At 34.5% G+C, this 18,677-nt stretch overlaps 2 protein-coding genes across 3 annotated transcripts; both read left to right on the top strand.

Moving 5' to 3' along the window:
* Positions 1–1,639: 1,639 nt before the first annotated feature.
* Positions 1,640–8,766, top strand: LOC139877113 (uncharacterized). Its single transcript, XM_071864531.1, has 12 exons — positions 1,640–1,671; positions 1,795–2,137; positions 3,943–4,114; positions 4,188–4,237; positions 4,656–4,748; positions 4,829–4,917; positions 5,334–5,412; positions 5,530–5,612; positions 5,704–5,782; positions 6,256–6,922; positions 7,498–7,825; positions 8,408–8,766. Exons 1-12 carry the CDS (start codon positions 1,640–1,642, stop codon positions 8,538–8,540), a joined length of 2,148 nt encoding a protein of 715 aa, XP_071720632.1. The 3' UTR covers positions 8,541–8,766.
* Positions 8,767–11,249: 2,483 nt separating this feature from the next.
* LOC139877827 (uncharacterized) lies at positions 11,250–18,328 on the top strand. 2 transcript variants are annotated; one of them, XM_071865235.1, is made up of 14 exons: positions 11,270–11,326; positions 11,948–12,001; positions 12,078–12,318; positions 12,397–12,523; positions 12,679–12,806; positions 12,888–12,957; positions 13,060–13,162; positions 14,130–14,247; positions 14,923–15,004; positions 15,147–15,208; positions 15,460–15,532; positions 15,632–15,715; positions 16,512–16,592; positions 17,052–18,328. In XM_071865235.1, the coding sequence occupies exons 3-14, from the start codon at positions 12,116–12,118 to the stop codon at positions 17,226–17,228; spliced, it is 1,308 nt and encodes a 435-aa protein (XP_071721336.1). In that variant the 5' UTR covers positions 11,270–11,326; positions 11,948–12,001; positions 12,078–12,115; the 3' UTR covers positions 17,229–18,328. The 2 variants fall into 2 exon arrangements, with proteins under 2 accessions (XP_071721335.1, XP_071721336.1); XM_071865234.1 differs by lacking the exon at positions 11,948–12,001 and having other exon boundaries at positions 11,250–11,326.
* The last annotated feature ends 349 nt before the right edge of the window (positions 18,329–18,677 follow it).

Below are 18,677 nucleotides of genomic sequence, written 5' to 3'. Positions count from 1 at the left end.
AGTTTTTGATGAATTCTCAATCTCATCATCTTCCTCAATCAAACATGGATTTACAGAGCCATTAGCCACTTCGTCACCCTTTTCCGAGACAGCTTCATCGCCGTCACTGCCTGAAAATTCATCAGAATCCACATATTCCGAACTAAAATCAGAACTACAATATGTACTGTCGCAATCTTCACTCTCAGAATCCAAATTTGGACATGTAATTTCTTCTTCCTTAACATTAATGAAGTAAGTGTTGGATTTTATTTTTAGCTTCAATGTATCATTCACAACATCAGGTTTGAAGAGCTTTACAAATACCTGTCGACTTGTTAGCTTTTGATTCTCAATGAGTTTACAATTATCGAGCTCGTAGATCATACCCCACCACTCCGCAATCGATACGAACGTTCCTTCTGTCCAACAAAGGACTGGAACCCCAGTAATGGTTAGCCACGCCATTCTTCCGTCAGGCCAGTTAGTTTCGTCCCATCGTGAAACCTTATGAATCCATCTTCTTAGCGAATGTTGCTGCCGTTCTAAAACAACCTTTGCAGCCTCTAACTTGTCGAAAATAATCAGCATGCTGAGACCCCCATGCAATTTGATCTCAATGTCTTGTATCCCTTCTTCTTTGGCAATTAACTCAAAGTTTTTTAACACTTCACCGTTAATGGCTTCACACATAATGGCCTTATTCAAGACCTCGGTATTACAATGCTCATCTTCAATCAAAACCTCCTTTTCAGATTGTGTTCCTGAACAAGAATGTCCAGCAGCACCCAACGATTTTTTTGAATTGAGCATGTCCCTTAAATCCACTTTTCGGTTTCTTACCACCTCATTAAAACGCCTACCATCGTGAAACATGCTTTTAGTTGGTGAACAAGATGATGCAGCCTTATTCCCCTTCTCCCATTCTTGTTTTCCTTGTTTAACCGATTTCCTTTTCGTTGTCGTGAAGACCCGGATTGGAGCACCATTGAACTTAACACTTTGAAGGTTTGCAAGTAAGCTTGGAACATCATTTACATTTGCAAAACGCACAAATGCAAAGGGAGCACCATGTCGAAGTCGTCTACTAGCAATGTAGACGTCCCTCACGGCTCCATGAGGTTTGAACGTTTTCCACAAATTCACCACCTTCCACTCTTCTGGGAAGTTGAAGAACATAAACGATGTAAGATGCTTTCGGTTTGACCATTTGTTACCGTAGTTGTAGTCCCCGTTGTACCGCTCCCTAGCCGCCGCCGTGCCTGCCCTCACACTCTCGGTCCTCACCTTCACTCTTGTTTCTCTCTCACACATTGTTTCTTTAAATATAGATATATATATATCCATTGCCATCCCTAACACTCCCTACAACACTCAACTCAAAAGAAATTATACTATATTTATCTAATAAAATTTTTTCAGTAATTTTTTGTATACAATGAAACCTTAAGTTTTGATTTTAGGGTTTCATGAGGCGCAATTTTTATCCTTGCATTAAATTTGTATTATAACAAATTTAATTTAGACATTTAAAATATTTTAAGTTAAACTTAGTTTAATTTTAAATTTATAATAAATAATAATAAATAATTGTATTAAAATAAAATCGACCTTTAAATAAAATCTCGTCAAAAAAGTCCCCCAAATTTTCTTTGCTATCATGGCTTTTCACGTCGCCTGCCCAATTACATGGTAATCTTTCTGTTTTTCACTCTTAATTTTTTATTTTAAATTATTTTAATGTATACTTGCACTATATCTATATCTATAGTTCCCGCTCGTTACCGTTTTTTTTTCTTTTCCTTTTGATTCTAGTCGTCGAATATGCTACTGCTCGCTAGGGTTTGCGCATAACAAAAAGGGGAAAAATGAATTCGTTGATGAAATTGCGAAATTGAAAGCGTTTTTAGATGATCCGTGGTTGATTAAAGATGATAAGAGAACTATTCAGGTTCTTGTTCCGAAGGTAATTGTTGCACCACCTCTTGCACCGCCGCAGGTGACGGTGGTTGTGAAACCTGCGGTGGTTGTTGATGGCGATGCTGCGGCGGAGATGTTGTCGGCGCAGAAAAAGCGTGTGGTGTTGCAGAAACAAGCTGCTGCTGCGTCGTTTGTGGCCGAGGATTTTGCGAGGCGGTTTGAATCTGGAGAGGCTGAGGTAATAAGATTGAAAAACTGTTTTTATATTTTATTGATTTTGTTATGGAGTTTAGTGGTATAAAATCTGTTTGTGTAATTGGAGTTGTTGCTTATAAGATGTTGATTCAGTAGCATAGATTATAACATGAGGCAGCAAAACTAGTATTTGTAATACAATGTGTATCTTTATAAACTCGATTTGGTTGGACTGTAATTCTTTTGGTGACTAAGAAGTATGTATGCATATAATTATACATGGTATCTATAGTTCGTGGCTTTTTGACGTAAGAGTTTACAGGGTCATTTGGGACGGTTGTGCATTAGGCTTCTCTCAAGTTATTGATAATCACCGAGTTAGAACCTAATATCATCATACTCACATGATGCGGCAGGTTGGTGTCAGTGGAAGGTGATGCTAGTGGTGATAAGAGTATGGAAGTGTTTGTGTGTGTGTTTTAAGACTGTGCGATATATGTTTATGTAGAATATGTTTCGTGATAAGGGAGAGAAACGGTGTTTGATTATATGGTGTAGGAGTTTTATGAGTTTGATCACTGCAACGGGTTGAACTTTTTTTTTTTTTTTTTTTTTTTTTTTTAATATTAGTATAGATAAGATAGCAATTACAACCCATGAAGTAATTGGAGGAAGGGAATGAGATGAAAGTGCGGAAATACAGACATGAGCTTGCACAAACAAGCTCTCAGGCAAAACGAATTGGAAATAGGCCCACCCTTTGCTAGGTTTAAATGAAACCGGTAATCCCATCTTTTAGATTCTACATCTGCCACTGATAATGACTAGACTACCAGTGCCAGCAAACAAACATATAAGGACGCAACCCCCTTTTTGATAACAAGGCAGAAAGCCCCGACTTGACATTCATTAGTTTCGAATGAAGAGTGCCCTGCCGCACCTACTCCTATCAAAAAGCGAGACTTTACTAAACAAGAAAAGCCCCTTCTATCTATCTTATTAGTAGGACTTAGAAACCTTTGAAATTTCAATTTAAAATCTTAGTCTACTTATTAATGGAGAGATCTTGTGGCTCATATAGAGTGTTGATTCAACCATTTCTTTCTCAACTTGATTACTTGATATGTACATTCTGAATACCTATCAATCAAATGGTATCCTTTGTTATTTCATTTATTTTATGTTGTAATCGATTCATTAGATTATGTTTTAGACTTGGAATTATTTTTTATATCATTCGCACTTAGTGATTAATACAGAGTAGGCGTTGTTCGTCTTTTGTAGTTTGAGTGTTAACTCGATGTGGCAGACTATCTGCACTTAAAATGTGCTTTCATTTTAGACCCATCTTTTCCTAAAGTAAGTGATATGTAATACATAGGTTCAATTATTCCCTTGTCCGTTTTCTCTTAATATTCTTTGATTCTTATATGCATAGATTTGGAAACATCTGTTAATATCATCCAAGTAATGAGGTTTATATCACTTGTAACCATCACAATATAGCCTAGTTATTGATGTCCCGGTATCCTTTTAAGAGGTCTCAGGTTTAAACTTCACTAGAAGCTTATCTTGAGGTGACCAGGAAAAGTGTCGGATATGGTTACGGGATAATGTATATCTGAGTCAAAATACTCACTCTCCTCGGGTAACTTGAATAGGGAAAACATCATTTGTTTGCTGGTTAAGATTATATTACTTGTAACCCTAGATATATGGAGTAGATAATAGAAATTTAACCGACACTTCTCGTTATTTCTGGACTTATTTCTTTTAGTATTCGTGCGGAGCAAAAGGTTAGAACTTTATGTTTCAGTTTTCTTCACTTCATTCCTATGTTTTATGCAGGGCATCACTAATGATGTTGCTGGAGAAGGTCTCTCTAATGGGAAAGTGATGTGTCGCCTTTGCTTTTCTGGTGAACATGTTACAAGTGAAAGAGCTAAGAAAATGCTGTCCTGCAAAAGTTGTAACAAGAAGTATCACAGGAGTTGTTTGAAATCTTGGGGTCATGATAGAGGTACACTTTCTTGCCAATAATACATTCCTTTCCAGTTGGATGTTGCTCTTGCTCATTGAATTTATGATTGCAGATTTATTTCATTGGAGCTCTTGGACCTGTCCTTCATGTCGTGTGTGCGAGGTTTGTTTTTTATGAAAAATTTGTGAACGTCACTTACTCATTTAACCACTAAAGCTTGTGTCTTAAGCAATAATAGGCTAATAGCAGTTATTACATATATTATTCTAGAACTAAGTAGTTTTATGGATGGCTCTCATCAGTTAAGTTGAAATTTGGATATTTGAAAACACTAATCCGAAAACAGTCTTAAGTGTACCATATGATATCCAACATTTGTGGTTCGTAAACTATCTAATTATCATGTAGTAAAAGTTACTTGATATGAGTTGAAGGCTCAAGATATATTAATTTGAAAGAGGGCATTTTTTAGTATACCGTGTGTGTGAGAAGGTAGTCTTATGAACTACTGAGAACCATCTGGGTGGAAACCTTTTAGTCTTCTGTTATTGTTTTACTTTTGAATCGCACTGTTATATAGGTTTGCCGAAGAACAGGTGATCCAAACAAGCTCATGTTTTGTAAAAGGTGTGATGGTGCATATCACTGTTATTGTCAGCACCCACCACACAAGGTAACATCTAACCTTTCAGCTCAGGCATTTTAATTGTAAAAGAGATTTCATGATGTTTTTAATCTTTCGGAATATTGCAGAATGTTAGTAGAGGACCTTATTTGTGCCCCAAGCATACTAAGTGTCACAGCTGTGCATCTACAGTCCCTGGGAATGGTTCGAGTCTCAGGTAATGCTCATTTGCAAACCAATATGGTTATGTTACATTTTATCACGATGTGATACGAAGCAATTGCTTGTATCATGACAAAAACTAATAAAACAGTAAGTATCATAGATAATTGGTATTCGAGACATCTATCAACTGTATCACAGTTTACTTTCGAGATTTAAACTAATAATTCTCCGATGATATTCAATCACCACATATACTCAACACAATAAAATAAAAATGATAAAGCCCTATATATAGATAAACCCTTACTCTCCAAGATCATCCTTAATTAAATTAATATTATAATAATACCTTTTTAATACTAAAAAAAAATCCCTAAATAAAATATGAAATTATAAACTTTCAACATATTTTATAAATAATAATCTGATACGTATCATGTTGCTCATTTTCAATGCAAACTTTTAAAGGTGGTTTCTAGGGTATACCTGCTGTGATGCCTGTGGAAGATTATTTGTCAAGGGAAACTATTGCCCTGTTTGTTTGTTGGTATTTATTTCTTTATTTATTTAACTATCTAAAGTGTTTAGTTTTTTCCCACTTAATACTCTCACAAGTCACAATTATTTATCATTTATGTTTATATATTGATTTAAATTACTGCAGGTGTATAGAGACTCTGAATCAACACCCATGGTTTGTTGTGATATCTGTCAGCGTTGGGTCCACTGTCACTGTGATGGAATTAGGTTTGCTTCCAACATCATTGTGCTCTTACAGACCTATTGCATTTTCAAGTTTCAACAATATAGTTTCTTATATTAACGAATTATTTCTCAGTGATGAGAAGTACATGCAATTTCAAGTGAATAATCACCTTGAGTACACATGTGCCACATGTCGTGGAGAATGCTACCAGGTACGAATAGTCATACATCTACAAAAATAAGGTCAGTTTAGAGGTACAATTTCAAACCAGTTACCAATGCTCTAATATTGATTTTGGTTTGTCTTAAACGGGAATGCATCAAATCATATAATCAGATAAGATAGCTAATAGGGAACGTGTTAAATGGGTTGAAACTTGAAAGCAGTCCACAAAACTCTTGACGCATATGACCTCCTAAATCGTGCAGTTCAGAAGTATAGATTATTAGTGTGTTAATACTGTTTTCCCAATAAAAAAATTTTACGCATTAATTACATATTAAATATTTTAAAGAAACAAAGGCAGTGTTTATGGGTCAATCCAAACTAACCATTATGGACTGTCACTAAAAGTGACCTGTCAGCTTGAACCCGTTTTCTGGTACCCAAATCCCATCTGACCCACCCGTCTTCCCTCTTATAGGTATCTTATGTTGTTGATTTGACCTGTCTTGTACTTTTCAGATTAGGGATAATGAAGATGCTATTAAAGAGCTTTGGAGAAGGAGAGACAAAGCTGAGAAGGGTTTAATTGCTAGCCTACGGGCCGCTGCTGAATTACCAACCCAAGAAGAAATATTTGCAATTTCACCTTATTCTGACGATGAAGATGATGGACCTCCAGTAAAGAAAGAATGTGGACATTCATTGAAGTTCTCCTTAAAAGGGGTAGTAGATAAATCTCCCAAAAAGAATAAGGAATATGCAAAAAAATCTGCAAACAAGAACTATGGTAAAGAAAAGGGAATTTCTGCACGTGTGTTTAGTACAACTGATGCACAATCTTTTGGATCCATCACTGGTGATTATAAAGATGAATATGAGCAGTTGAATAGAAATGGAGGACCTGATACTGCAAGTTTGACCAATGGGGTGATGCCAGTTGACCAAGAGATCCCGAAACATAAGATTGTGAAAACAGATGGCAAAATGTTGGCAGACAATATGAAAAGCTATAGGCCACATCGAGTGGACCCCGTGGATGACATAGGAAAAGAGAGTATTAAATCCAAGAACACCAAAGGACCAAAGTTGGTTATACACTTGGGTAGCAGAAATAAAAGTATAGCAAATTCTCCAAGGTCTGATGCGTCAAACTCTTTCGCAGAGAAAAATTTGACTACTTCCAACGGTATGTCTGTTTTTGTTTGTTAGTAAATTTTGTAATGTAATAAACTTGCTGTTTTTTTTATTGAACTTCTATCACCATTGAGTGCATCCTGTTTCAGGGTATATGGTAACCTTTGTACTGCTATGTTGTCATGAGTAGAAGTTGCAATTTCGACCCATTTACTAATGAAAAGTTCATTAAAATGGGTGAAAATGTAATATTTAGGTAAAGAAGAGCCGTCAGAAGTGTATCTTCGTTGCATTTTTTATATTCAAAACTTAGAATATTGTTGAACTAATATAATCATAATAACATTTGGCTCACTATATTTATAGAAATGATAAGTTTTTTGGACAAGTGTTCCTAGGTTAACCAAACGTGACAGATTAATTTCAAGCCATGCAATAATCTGTTTTGACTTGTCCACTATGCGACACTTGCTAAAAATATTTAATTGTGATCGTCTACACCTTTTAATGCATAAAAAATTTGTGTACTTTAATAATTCTTTACGTTGAACTTATATTGACTATCTCCTACATCTGAATTATCCATTCAAATACATCTAAATTGAACTTTTGAGCTTGATATGACAGGAGAAAACGCATCCGTGGGTGATATGAATGATAATATTGTCGGGCCACCTTTGGTTTCAAATTCCTCACAAAAGGCACTAAAGCCTTTGTTGAGACTCAAATTCAAGAATCCGTATTCTAATGATCATAGTTCTCTGGCTTCTCCGTTGGAGGACTATAAGGGTTTTGTGAAGGGTCAAAGATCTAAAAGAAAGAGGCTATCTTCTATCAATAAATCAGACAAAGATATGATGAGTGAGATGATGGATGCAAAGTGGATAATTCAGAAATTGGGAAAGCATGCAATTGGAAAGATGGTTGAAGTTCATCAGCCCTCAAATAATTCCTGGTGAGTTTCATTTTTATAGATTTCTGTATATTTTTGTAAGTAGAAGTGCAATACAGTTGCACTGCTGACGTATCAGGTGAGTTGGGTCAAGTGTCACTGGATTTTTAGCTTAAAGTTTGTCGCTTTTAATTTGGGTTGATATTGATATGTGCCATGGCCAGGTTGGATTGACTAGCAAAACATTTTATGTTCATTTTTAAACGTTTTGGATGGTTAATGCGTTAATTATGATTATGAAGACAAGGTTCCCTACAACAAAAATTAAAATTGTTGAATCAAACGATTTAAGAGGTTTTATGCATTGTAAATTGTAAATAGCTTGAGTCAAATCTGATTACAGATAATTTTTTTTTTTGAAAGATTGCTGCTTCAAGGTTACTGAAAAAGACATTTTGTTGCCACAATTTGTCTTTCAGTTGATATAACATGTTGCCGTTGTCTAAAACCAAAGAATTTTCGGTTGACAAATACAGAGGACTAAATATCTCAAAATTGGCTACAGTTGTGGCATCTCTTGATAGTAGTGATGAACTCTAATGAGCACCAGCGTGATTCTTGGATCTGATTTTTGGATTGTTGCAGGTATAAGGGAACCGTAATCAAGCTCTCTAACGACACAACTATCGTATCTGTTACTTTAGAAGATGGAAAGGCTATGGATGTTGATCTTGGTAAACAAGGAATTCGTTTTGTTTCACAAAAGCAGAGAAAATGAGGTCTATGATATGATATGTGCTTGCTGTTAACGGATTGATTAATGTTGGTAACAAATCAATATATTTGCATTTTGAAACTGAAAGGAGAAAGAATTCAATAGACTGCAAGGCTTGTTATCTTCATTATATTGTAATTGTATGAATGTGTCCAGTTTCAATGTTTAGTTAAGAGTAGTACTAAAAGATGATATTTTGCTCTCTAGTTTTCTGTTGTTTTAGTTGTTGTCAGGGAGTTATGTACATGCATTCTTGGTATTTGATGTTAATGTTATTTATTAATTGCTTAATCCTATGATAGGTTGTTTACCATATGTGATCATATTAGGGTTAATGAGCTGAATAGCATGCAATAACATAAATATAGGTTTTGTGATATATTTGTAGATGTGGCAAAGTAGGTGGTTTGATGGTTCTCAGAAAGTTTGGGTTAAAATGGGTATCGGTAGTACGGTGCGAAAACAGACCGAGCTGAATTAATCCTCGAGTACTAAGTCGATTTGAGGCTTAGAACTGACTACTGAGTACTAAGGTGGTCATTTTTGCTACTATGTGGAACATTTAGAGGCTTAGAAATTCCAGTGTGTTCAACGATCTCAATTTTCGGAAATTTTATGTAGTCGACAACATTGTTTTTAACGCATTTGACTGGTTGTTCTTAGAGCCTAAATTAAATTTCAGGCAGGATTTAATGCCCATGGAAATTTGATTTTACCATTTTAATGGCGCCTCAATTTTATTTTTTATTTTATTTTATTTTTTAAAAAACTTTTTCCTACTTATTGGCCGGAGGTCCACTCGGAAGCAATCTCTCTATCATAGAGAGAGGGATGATTTTCTCTACTTTTGAGAGTGTTTTCAATCTAGGTGGAGAAATGACTTGACTTTATTCTCGGATAGGGGAATGATTGTCTACATCTCACCTCTACCATACACCACTTATGTGCTATTGGGTTTTGTTGTTGTTGTTGTTGTTGTTGTATTATGGATATAACAAGTGTAGGATAAAGTGGAATATTTGGTTACAAATTCATTTCTCTTTCTAATATTTTTTTTGGGTTAAAACTATCAAATGGCTCTTTTATTTTTGTTCTAATGTAAGCTATTTACTCAGAAAAAATACCAATGTAGGTCACATATTTTTAATAAGTGTTCTAATGTAGGCTATCGATGACCGGTTACTCGCGTGTGCAGTCCCTGAAACTAATGGGCGTTAACAAATGTAGGATAAAGTGGAATATTTGGTTACAAGATCATTTGTCTGTTAGCCCCAGGGGCTGCACACGTAGGTAACCAGTCACCAATATCATACATTATAATACCTTTTGAAAGTATGTGACATACGCTGATATTTTTCTGGGTATATAGTCACCTTGGAACCATCAACTAACCTCATTGCCCAAAGTGTACCCATTGTTCCCGAGCCCACAAAACCAACTCCATCACTTAACTCATCCGATCAACAAGTTGTGTGCTTTCTTCTTCTTTCCTTATCACCTGTTACCATTGTTGTCGACTATGGTCAAAACTAAAAACCACCACAATTTATAGTTCTTCAAACTATACATGAACCACATTTTTTTTGAACTAACACTCAGGATCAACTAGGGGGACTAAACCACCAACACGTTTATCTCCTGCCGTTGCATAACCCGCCTCCAACTGCTTCACACAAGGAAACCCAACCCAATCCGAGAGCATGGGCAGTAAAACCCCCCTCCAGCACTGTCCCCACAACGCGATGTGCGGAATGCACCCTTGGGTGAAATTCATGGGTTAAGGGGCAACCTTATGTGCAATGCTGCACCCCACGGAAGTCGAACTCCTGACTTCTCGCTAAGAGAGGCAGACCACTACCACATGAACTACAACATAAGGTTATACATGAAGCAACTTGGAAGATTCCGCTGATTTTGTGGTTCAAAAAGTAGTGGTTGTTTGTTGAGAATGGGTGTCCGTTCATACGATCACCCGAAAACCACCGTGGAAGAATTCTCCAACCTTGCTGACAAGGTTGATTTTCAACCGGTAGGTATTGATACAAGTATAGGTGATAACATTTAATATAGGAATGGGTGTACGTTCATGGGCGAAAATATGTTGTTTGTCCCACATCCACAAAGTTAGCAAAATATCCAGCAATCCATGTTTTCAATTCATACACACGTATCATGCATGCACATGAGCATGAACTATTAATTCTTTAGTGCATATGTTAGTGGTAGTTTTTGGATTACGTGGCTTAATTCAATTAGTACTCCGTAGCAAGTTTATTTGTTTTAGTATATGTAAGTGTACTTGGCTTATTATTTATTAAGGATATGATGAATGGATATTTGATTTTAGCCAAAAGTCTTTTCTAATCTATTTTCTTTGAATATTGACCATCTTGAATAGATCTTTATATTGAATTTAGCAGTTTCGAATAAACTGTATCAGAATTCTCACGAAATAACCTTGTAAAGCTGCATATATCTGAATAAAAGTATTTTCTCTATTTCAATTAATGTGAATATGAAAAACCTACCTGGTTTATAGTTACTCTTAAAAAAAAAAAATTATGCTATTAAAAAAAAAACTATTTCAACAATTTATAAAAATAAAATAAATTGATCTACTGAGAAGTAAAAGGGTCGTAATTGGTACGGCTTAATAATACAGGGGTCCAGATGCAACAATAATAATTATATCCACTTCAATTTCACATCCAAAACTTCAAAACCTGTTTTGCGGCCAACAATTTTCTATCTACTAAGGCTGAAATTCAACCACCACTGATTTGCAGCACGTAAAACCCTAATTCCTTTTATTTTGAATTTATCTATTACATTTACTCTAATTTTAATTTCGTTTATTGCATGAATAGTTACTTAATTTGTAGAGTAAAATGCTTATAGTCCAATTGCAGTTATCATAATTTTTTTTTTTTTTTTTGCTTCGGACTCTATTGAACTTGGATTCCTAAAATCGTGTGTTAAGTAAAGTAGCTGAATTAAGTTGTAGTTAAATTTGTTCAATCGTTAGTTATTACTGCAAAAACGGTCCGTAAAAATGATGAATACTTTACATTATAAGTACTGTAATGGCTGATATATATATATATATATATATATATATATATATATATATATATATATATATATATATATATATATTGGAATGATATAGAATGATCATTATATATAATTTTGAAAATTAGTAGCTTTTGTTGGCTGTAAATGAAGTGCATCTATATTCTATGTTTAGGTTTACTTTTAAATGAACATGTTTGCATAGAAGTTATAACTTATAATCACACAATGAGAATTAGAAGAAGCTGCTCAGCTAAATGGCTTACAAATTGAGCATATATATATGGTTTTGAGTATGAGTATATAGTAACTATCTAGCGGATTGGTATAATTCGCAGTTAACCGTAGAAATTGGAGACATTGTAGTTAGATTTGAGCAGCACTCATTAGCGGTTAGATTTTAGACACTGTTGTTGATGTTAGGATGTTAGGAAATATATCTGAAATATAGTTTCGTCCAATTGATAGGTTCATGAAAGAGCTGCTACTGTGTAAATAGAAGGACGATGAAGTCTGCTGGACATGCTTTGCTTTCATCTTTTAAACCTACGTATTGTTTTCCGCCAAAAAACTGTCGCAGATTGCCTTCAAGTTCAGTCTGTGGGATTTCAACTGCTAAATCGAGGAGGATTCATTCATATCATCATGAGCCCCAACGAATTTCTAATTTTGAGATGGTTGCAGATCAATATTTACCTCCTTGGTTCAGGTAAAGTTTATAAATTTTATGCCCTAAATAATGATTATTATGGTTCTATTGACTGATATTATGATAACTTGTTTATAGTGTTGCACCAATGATGGAGTGGACCGACAATCATTATAGGACAATGGCTCGCCTTGTATCAAAACATGCATGGCTCTGGACCGAAATGTATGCTGCAGAAACTATTGTTTATCAGGAGAACAATTTGGTACGCAATTCATTCAGCTGGTTTCATATTTTTCCCTTAAGATTTGAGTAGAAAGTTACTGAGTCAATGTTTGCGTTGTAATGCAAAACAAGATATATATAACAAATGACAATCATATTACGCACCTTTCACGCGTGTTGTTTTTAATTGCTCAGGACAGATTCTTAGCCTTTTCACCTGACCAGCATCCAATAGTACTTCAAATAGGTGGGAGTAATTTGGATAATCTGGCAAAAGCAACTCGATTAGCAAAGAGTTATGGTTATGATGAGATTAACTTAAAGTGCGTTCTAATTTATATAACTTGTTACTATTTCTGTATTTTTGCATCCATTTACTCTACTGAAATTTCTTCTTTGGGTAGTTGTGGATGTCCTAGTCCAAAGGTAGCAGGACACGGGTGTTTTGGTGTGAGTCTTATGCTTGATCCAAAGGTTAGGGAACATCTTTTAATATCTACATTAATTTTTAACTAACATAAAACATGTTTATCTGTTTAAATGTTATTTTGATTAGATTTGTTTTTGCAAGTGAAGTTTGTTGCTGAGGCTATGTGCGTCATTGCTGCTAACACAGATGTTCCAGTTAGTGTTAAGTGTCGTATTGGTGTTGATGATCGTGATTCTTACAATGAACTCTGTAAGTTATCCGTCTTTTTTCCTTCTCTGATTTGTTTTTCAAATATAAATATATTGATGGATGACAAATAATACCGTACTTCATATTTAATAGAGGTGTCGAATGGGTGTACTGAAATATGGGTAAAAATGCATTGTTTCAGATTTTCGAATTTCTATAAGTAGTCGGTGTATGATGACATAGGTTACGTTTTCTCAATGATTTATTTATTGTAGCATAAGATTAGGAGGTTCTATGTATTAAGAGTATACTTTGGTTTACGTTTGATTTTTTGGGCTTGTTTTATATTAAGAAATTTGTATTTAACTTTCCCAGTTGGATTATAAGGATAGCATGCCGTAACTCTTTTATTTTTTTCTTTTGTATGAAAAGCCAAGAAGTAGATTAATTAAAAAAGTAGCCCAAGATGGATTAGAAGTCGAGAACAGAAGGATACAATACAGTTTAACAAGACTTAAAGGATGAATCTTTAAAATTATAAAACACTATTCTTTGCAACGATAGGATGATGACTTCATTATTTATCACCTCAAATTCTTGTTGATTTGCATGAATAGAACGATTTCTTCTTTTCCAAATTAACCACATAACCCTTTTGTAACTAAATGGTCAAAAATGATTTCTTTAATACTGAATCATACTGGTTTGGGTTCGAATGTCATCTTAGTATTTTAGAGATATGAGCTAAAACCATAAACCAGCTCTAGTTTCTTACTTAAGTGGTTATTAGCTTTCTGTACTATTTGCTAAATTACTGCCTTGTTTCTTACCTAGAGGTACACACATCATTGGATTACGTATCAGACTTTTGTGGACTATTTTTCTACCTTATAGTTAACAAAAAGCTTTCATAAACGAAGATTTTTGACAATATATATGAATATATGATTCATGTGTTTGTTAGGTTTTTGAATGACCTTTTACATTCGATTTGTTACTGTTCTAAACTTTTCACTTTTATTTGCAGGTGATTTTATATACAAAGTATCTTCTCATTCTCCAACAAGGCATTTTGTAATACATTCCAGAAAGGCATTGTTGAATGGAATTAGCCCTGCTGATAATAGGAAAATTCCCCCTTTGAGGTAAGTAGGTAGTTGTAGTTAGTTTAATTCTCATAATTGTAAATTTAACGACTACACAAGTGGAAAAAATTTGTGGGTCAAGTAACGGGTGTTAATGGGTGACGTTTAATACATTTTACGATGTTTTTATTTTATTTTTTTTGTTAAATACAATTATGTAGAGCTGTATTGCTATAGTAATAATCTACTTTTTGTTAACGCTGATTGGAATTATAACAACACTCAAGCAAGGAGTTAGAAGAAAATAATTATGGCTTAGCGAGCCAAGAGTTTCAACATGAGACTTTGCGACCTCTATATTTAAGCAAAACAAAAGAAAATAAAGGAATAGAATCAAAAGATCTTACTTCTTTAACCGATTTGGATCAAAGATAAATGCTATCTCGGTAATTGTGAATGAACCACAAAACGTGAAACGATTTTGTAGGTTTAGTAGCATTTAAAAAGACTTTGGATGATTATCAACATGTTTGACTTATTTGACCCAGTTTTGATGTTTAACCCGTTTCACTCGTTGTAGACTAGATAGAGTACGAAGCAGTATCTTCCCTCCTAGGCAAATGGTTGAAATTGTCGACTCTAGTGAGTGTAGATAATTTATAAGTTATAACAACCTAACTTTCATTCCTTAAGATATATATTGATATCCATGACTTGTGATCTTCGGTGATGCAGATATGAGTACTACTATGCCCTCCTACGTGATTTTCCCGACCTTCGTTTTACAATTAATGGTGGCATAAATAGCATTGATGAGGTAATTATTCCATAACTTCATCGTTGCCTTCTTACTTCTCATAATGTTTCAACTTTCAAGTGTTAACGTCACTGTTCTTTTTCATGTTGGATATCGTATTAAATTGACAAACTTATTTTTATTTTTTTTCCTTCATTACTAGGTACGTGCAGCACAAAATGAAGGAGCGCATGGGGTTATGGTAGGGCGTGCGGCTTATAACAAGTAATAATTTAACTTTTAACTAATATTCTAATCATTTTGACTTTATATTCTTGCTTCATTGCTGTTTTATATTCTTGCTTCATTGCTGTTCACTTTTGAGGAGTACATCACTGATCCATAATGATATATATTATCTGTCACAAAATATTTAGGTTGGGTAGTGGCTTAAAATGTGTATTTAGTTTTTTCTCTAGTTTTATACGGTGCGTTGTTTGATAACTTTGACTGAATTGTGTACAATTCTTTGACAGTTCATGGTCCATGTTAGCAAATGTTGATACCGTAATTTATGGTGCACCGCCTAGTGGCATAACTCGCCGTCAGGTTTGTGGCAGTATTGTATTACAATAGATGTAATTTTTATTTTTTGTTTTTATTCATATGCCTATGAACTTGTTTGAGTTGTTTCCCGATAATTTGTAGGTGCTTGAAAAGTACAAGGTTTATGCTGATTCAGCCCTAGGAACATACAGAAATGGTAAACCAGGTCTCCGGGATTTCGTTCGGGTACGACTATCATTATTTATTTATTCTTTTCGGTAAAAGGGTTTATATCACTATTTATTGTTGGTGAAAAACACTGTTGTAAACGTGTCGGTTTCGGGACTAGCCGTCATGGCTTGCCCAAAACGCCTTAAAGCTCGGTCAACACAAAAAGTCGGGTCAAATTCGGGCTCAATCAGTCCGAGTCGGGTTGAGTCGGCCAAAGTCGTTCAAAGTCAAATTTTGGTAAATATTTTTATATTTTTTAGAATTAGAGTTTGTACCATATATCTATGTTTGAAATATTTATGTTATGTGTTTGATATATTTATGTGTAACATATACATGTTAAGTTTTTTTATTACTAAAAGTCAACGTTGGTCAACCCGAATTCGTCCCCGACTTGTACCTGACTCGATCAACTCGTCGCTCCAATGTCCCGACCGACTCGTGACTTTTACAACCTTAGTGAAAAGTATAAAATAGTAAGCATGGGGAACAGTTAATCAATAAGAAATATACCTAAAAACACTATTTTCATTGTGGCAAAAATGACAATATTAACTCATGTTGCTTTTGTCATTTGTTACTTATTCTGGGTTGTCAAGGCAAGAAAATAAATTCTTAACTTAGTAGTATTTCCAGTTATGGATATAGTAATACTCCGTGATATAAATGCATGTTTCACATTTGTGCTGTAACGCTATTAGGCTAGTAATTGATAGACCTTTATACTCTTTATATCATCAGAGAACTTAATCACGCTCTATTTATTAATCTTTGAAATACTATACACAAATGATCTTTCATGGTGATGCAGCCTTTATTTGGTCTTTTTTGGGGAGAGACTGGAAATGGCGTCTGGAAGCGCAAAGCTGATGCTGCTTTTCATCATTGCAAGGTAAAAAAGAATATATAAACTAGTGGCGGAACTTGAACCCGGATACAGATGGAGCGAATGTAAAAATTTAATAAATTTTTCATTGTCAGCAGGGGTGAACACTAAAAAAACCCTTATATTTTAGTAAAAAAAAAAAAATTTAGTTTAAAATTTTTTTCCCCGTTAAATCCAGGTGGGCGGATACCCCCTTTGGTATACACTATAATCCGCCACTGATATAAACCCGTTTTTTATTTTTTATTTTATTTTCTTTAAGGCATATATATAATCCTGATTGATGTGTTCCCATGTGACATCTACTCTTAGAGCCGCTCTAGTGCACATGATGAGTTATAATTATGTTTCTGTTTATGTATTCAAAATTTTTTGACCCGTTCACCTATGAACACGGGAATTAGCATCAACAAAACCAGGCCGAAAGTATATCTGATATAGTTATGCGTTTCGTTATCTTTGTAGACTCTTGAATCTTTCATAGATGAGACGTTAATGGCAATACCGGATAGAGTTCTGGACGCAACCATTGGTGATGCGTATTTAAGTAGTTGCATAGACAAATTTGCCGATTCAAAGAGTCTGCTACCGTCGCCTTATACAATTAATAAAGAACAAGAAGAAGAGCTGTTATATGCTTAGTTTGTTATCACATTATAAATTTTGACCTATATATAGTATTATTAGTTACTTAAACCTCATATTTGTGCCCTAGGTGATATTCTTTTGGTAAGTAAATCCCATAATCTCATGAAATTATCTAAAATGGAATGTAATTTTTATTAATCGAGTCAACAGCAAGCGTTGATTTATTGGCGACTTGACTGTCGTTTAGAGCCTAAATTAAACTTTCAGTCAGGTCTAAAACCTATGGAAATTTGATTATACCGTTTTCATGACGTCTCGCACTTTTATTTTTTGTTAATTTTTTTTTAACTTCTTTATTGGCCGGAGGTCCATTCGGAAGCAATCTCTCTATCCATAGAACATTGAGAGAGATGACTTTCTCTATACTTGGGGTGTTTCACTTTGGGTGGAGAAATGACTTCTCTTTGTTCTATGTTACCTCCCCATACTTTACTTTTGTGGGATTGAGTACGTATTTTTGCTCATGAGACAATTCCTTTATCCTGTGAATACCTATGCAGAAAACTATACTAACATGATAACTGTTAGCACTTGCAAATATGGTAAGTTACATAAATGTTGTTAGATAATGATTATAAGACAGTTTGTTAAGATCGGATGTTTTGCTTGAAAAGGCTAATGTGGACGGGATAGCTTTACGAGTCGAATGAATGTGAACTTTACTCATTTTTTTTTTATTTTTTTTTGAAGGAAAAATTATATTAACAAACAACGAGCTCTATAGCAAAGTGCTAGAAGAGCATTACCAAGGGCAAATGAGTCAAGAATTCCAATTTGAAATTACATTAAAATCTAATAAAATTGAAGATCATACAATTTTTTATAGACTTATCGTTCAGTAACACAATTACGGAATGGCCAAATGACCCATAGGGTTGCTGCAACTATGGTCCGCACACATCTTCGTTTTCGGATCCCTGAAATCAGTATCAAACCCAACTCAATATTTCGGCCCAAGAAGACGCGAGGCGAACTTTCAACACCATGGTTATAACATACGCAAGCAATCGACTTTCAACACCATCGGACATTGAAAGAAGGCGCGAGGCGAACTTTCAACACCATTGTGTAACACCCCGTTTTCCCGTGCGCGTATAAAGGTACGTACTTAATCAATAGTACGCTTAAAACTTGTTCGTTATGTGATTAAATGAGCTACGGTGTTAGTTGTCGTATAAGTGTATATGTGTATATATATATATATATATATATATATATATATATATATATATATATATATATATATATATATATATATATATATATATATATATATATATATATATATATATATATATATGTTTGAATGCGTGTGTGAACGTGTTTATGAATGTGTCGCGATGGCGTCGAGTCGTGTGAGACTTAAGGCTGAGGTTTAGACGTGCACAGGAAGGGTGAAAGATGATGTGCTTGTTTTTTGAACCTTTGTTTTATGTTAAACTT

This window comes from Rutidosis leptorrhynchoides, chromosome 11 (genome assembly GCF_046630445.1).
Source record: "Rutidosis leptorrhynchoides isolate AG116_Rl617_1_P2 chromosome 11, CSIRO_AGI_Rlap_v1, whole genome shotgun sequence".
Taxonomy (NCBI): domain Eukaryota; kingdom Viridiplantae; phylum Streptophyta; class Magnoliopsida; order Asterales; family Asteraceae; genus Rutidosis; species Rutidosis leptorrhynchoides.
Note: the sequence above shows the minus strand (reverse complement) of the source record. Positions and strands in the feature narration are given on the sequence as shown.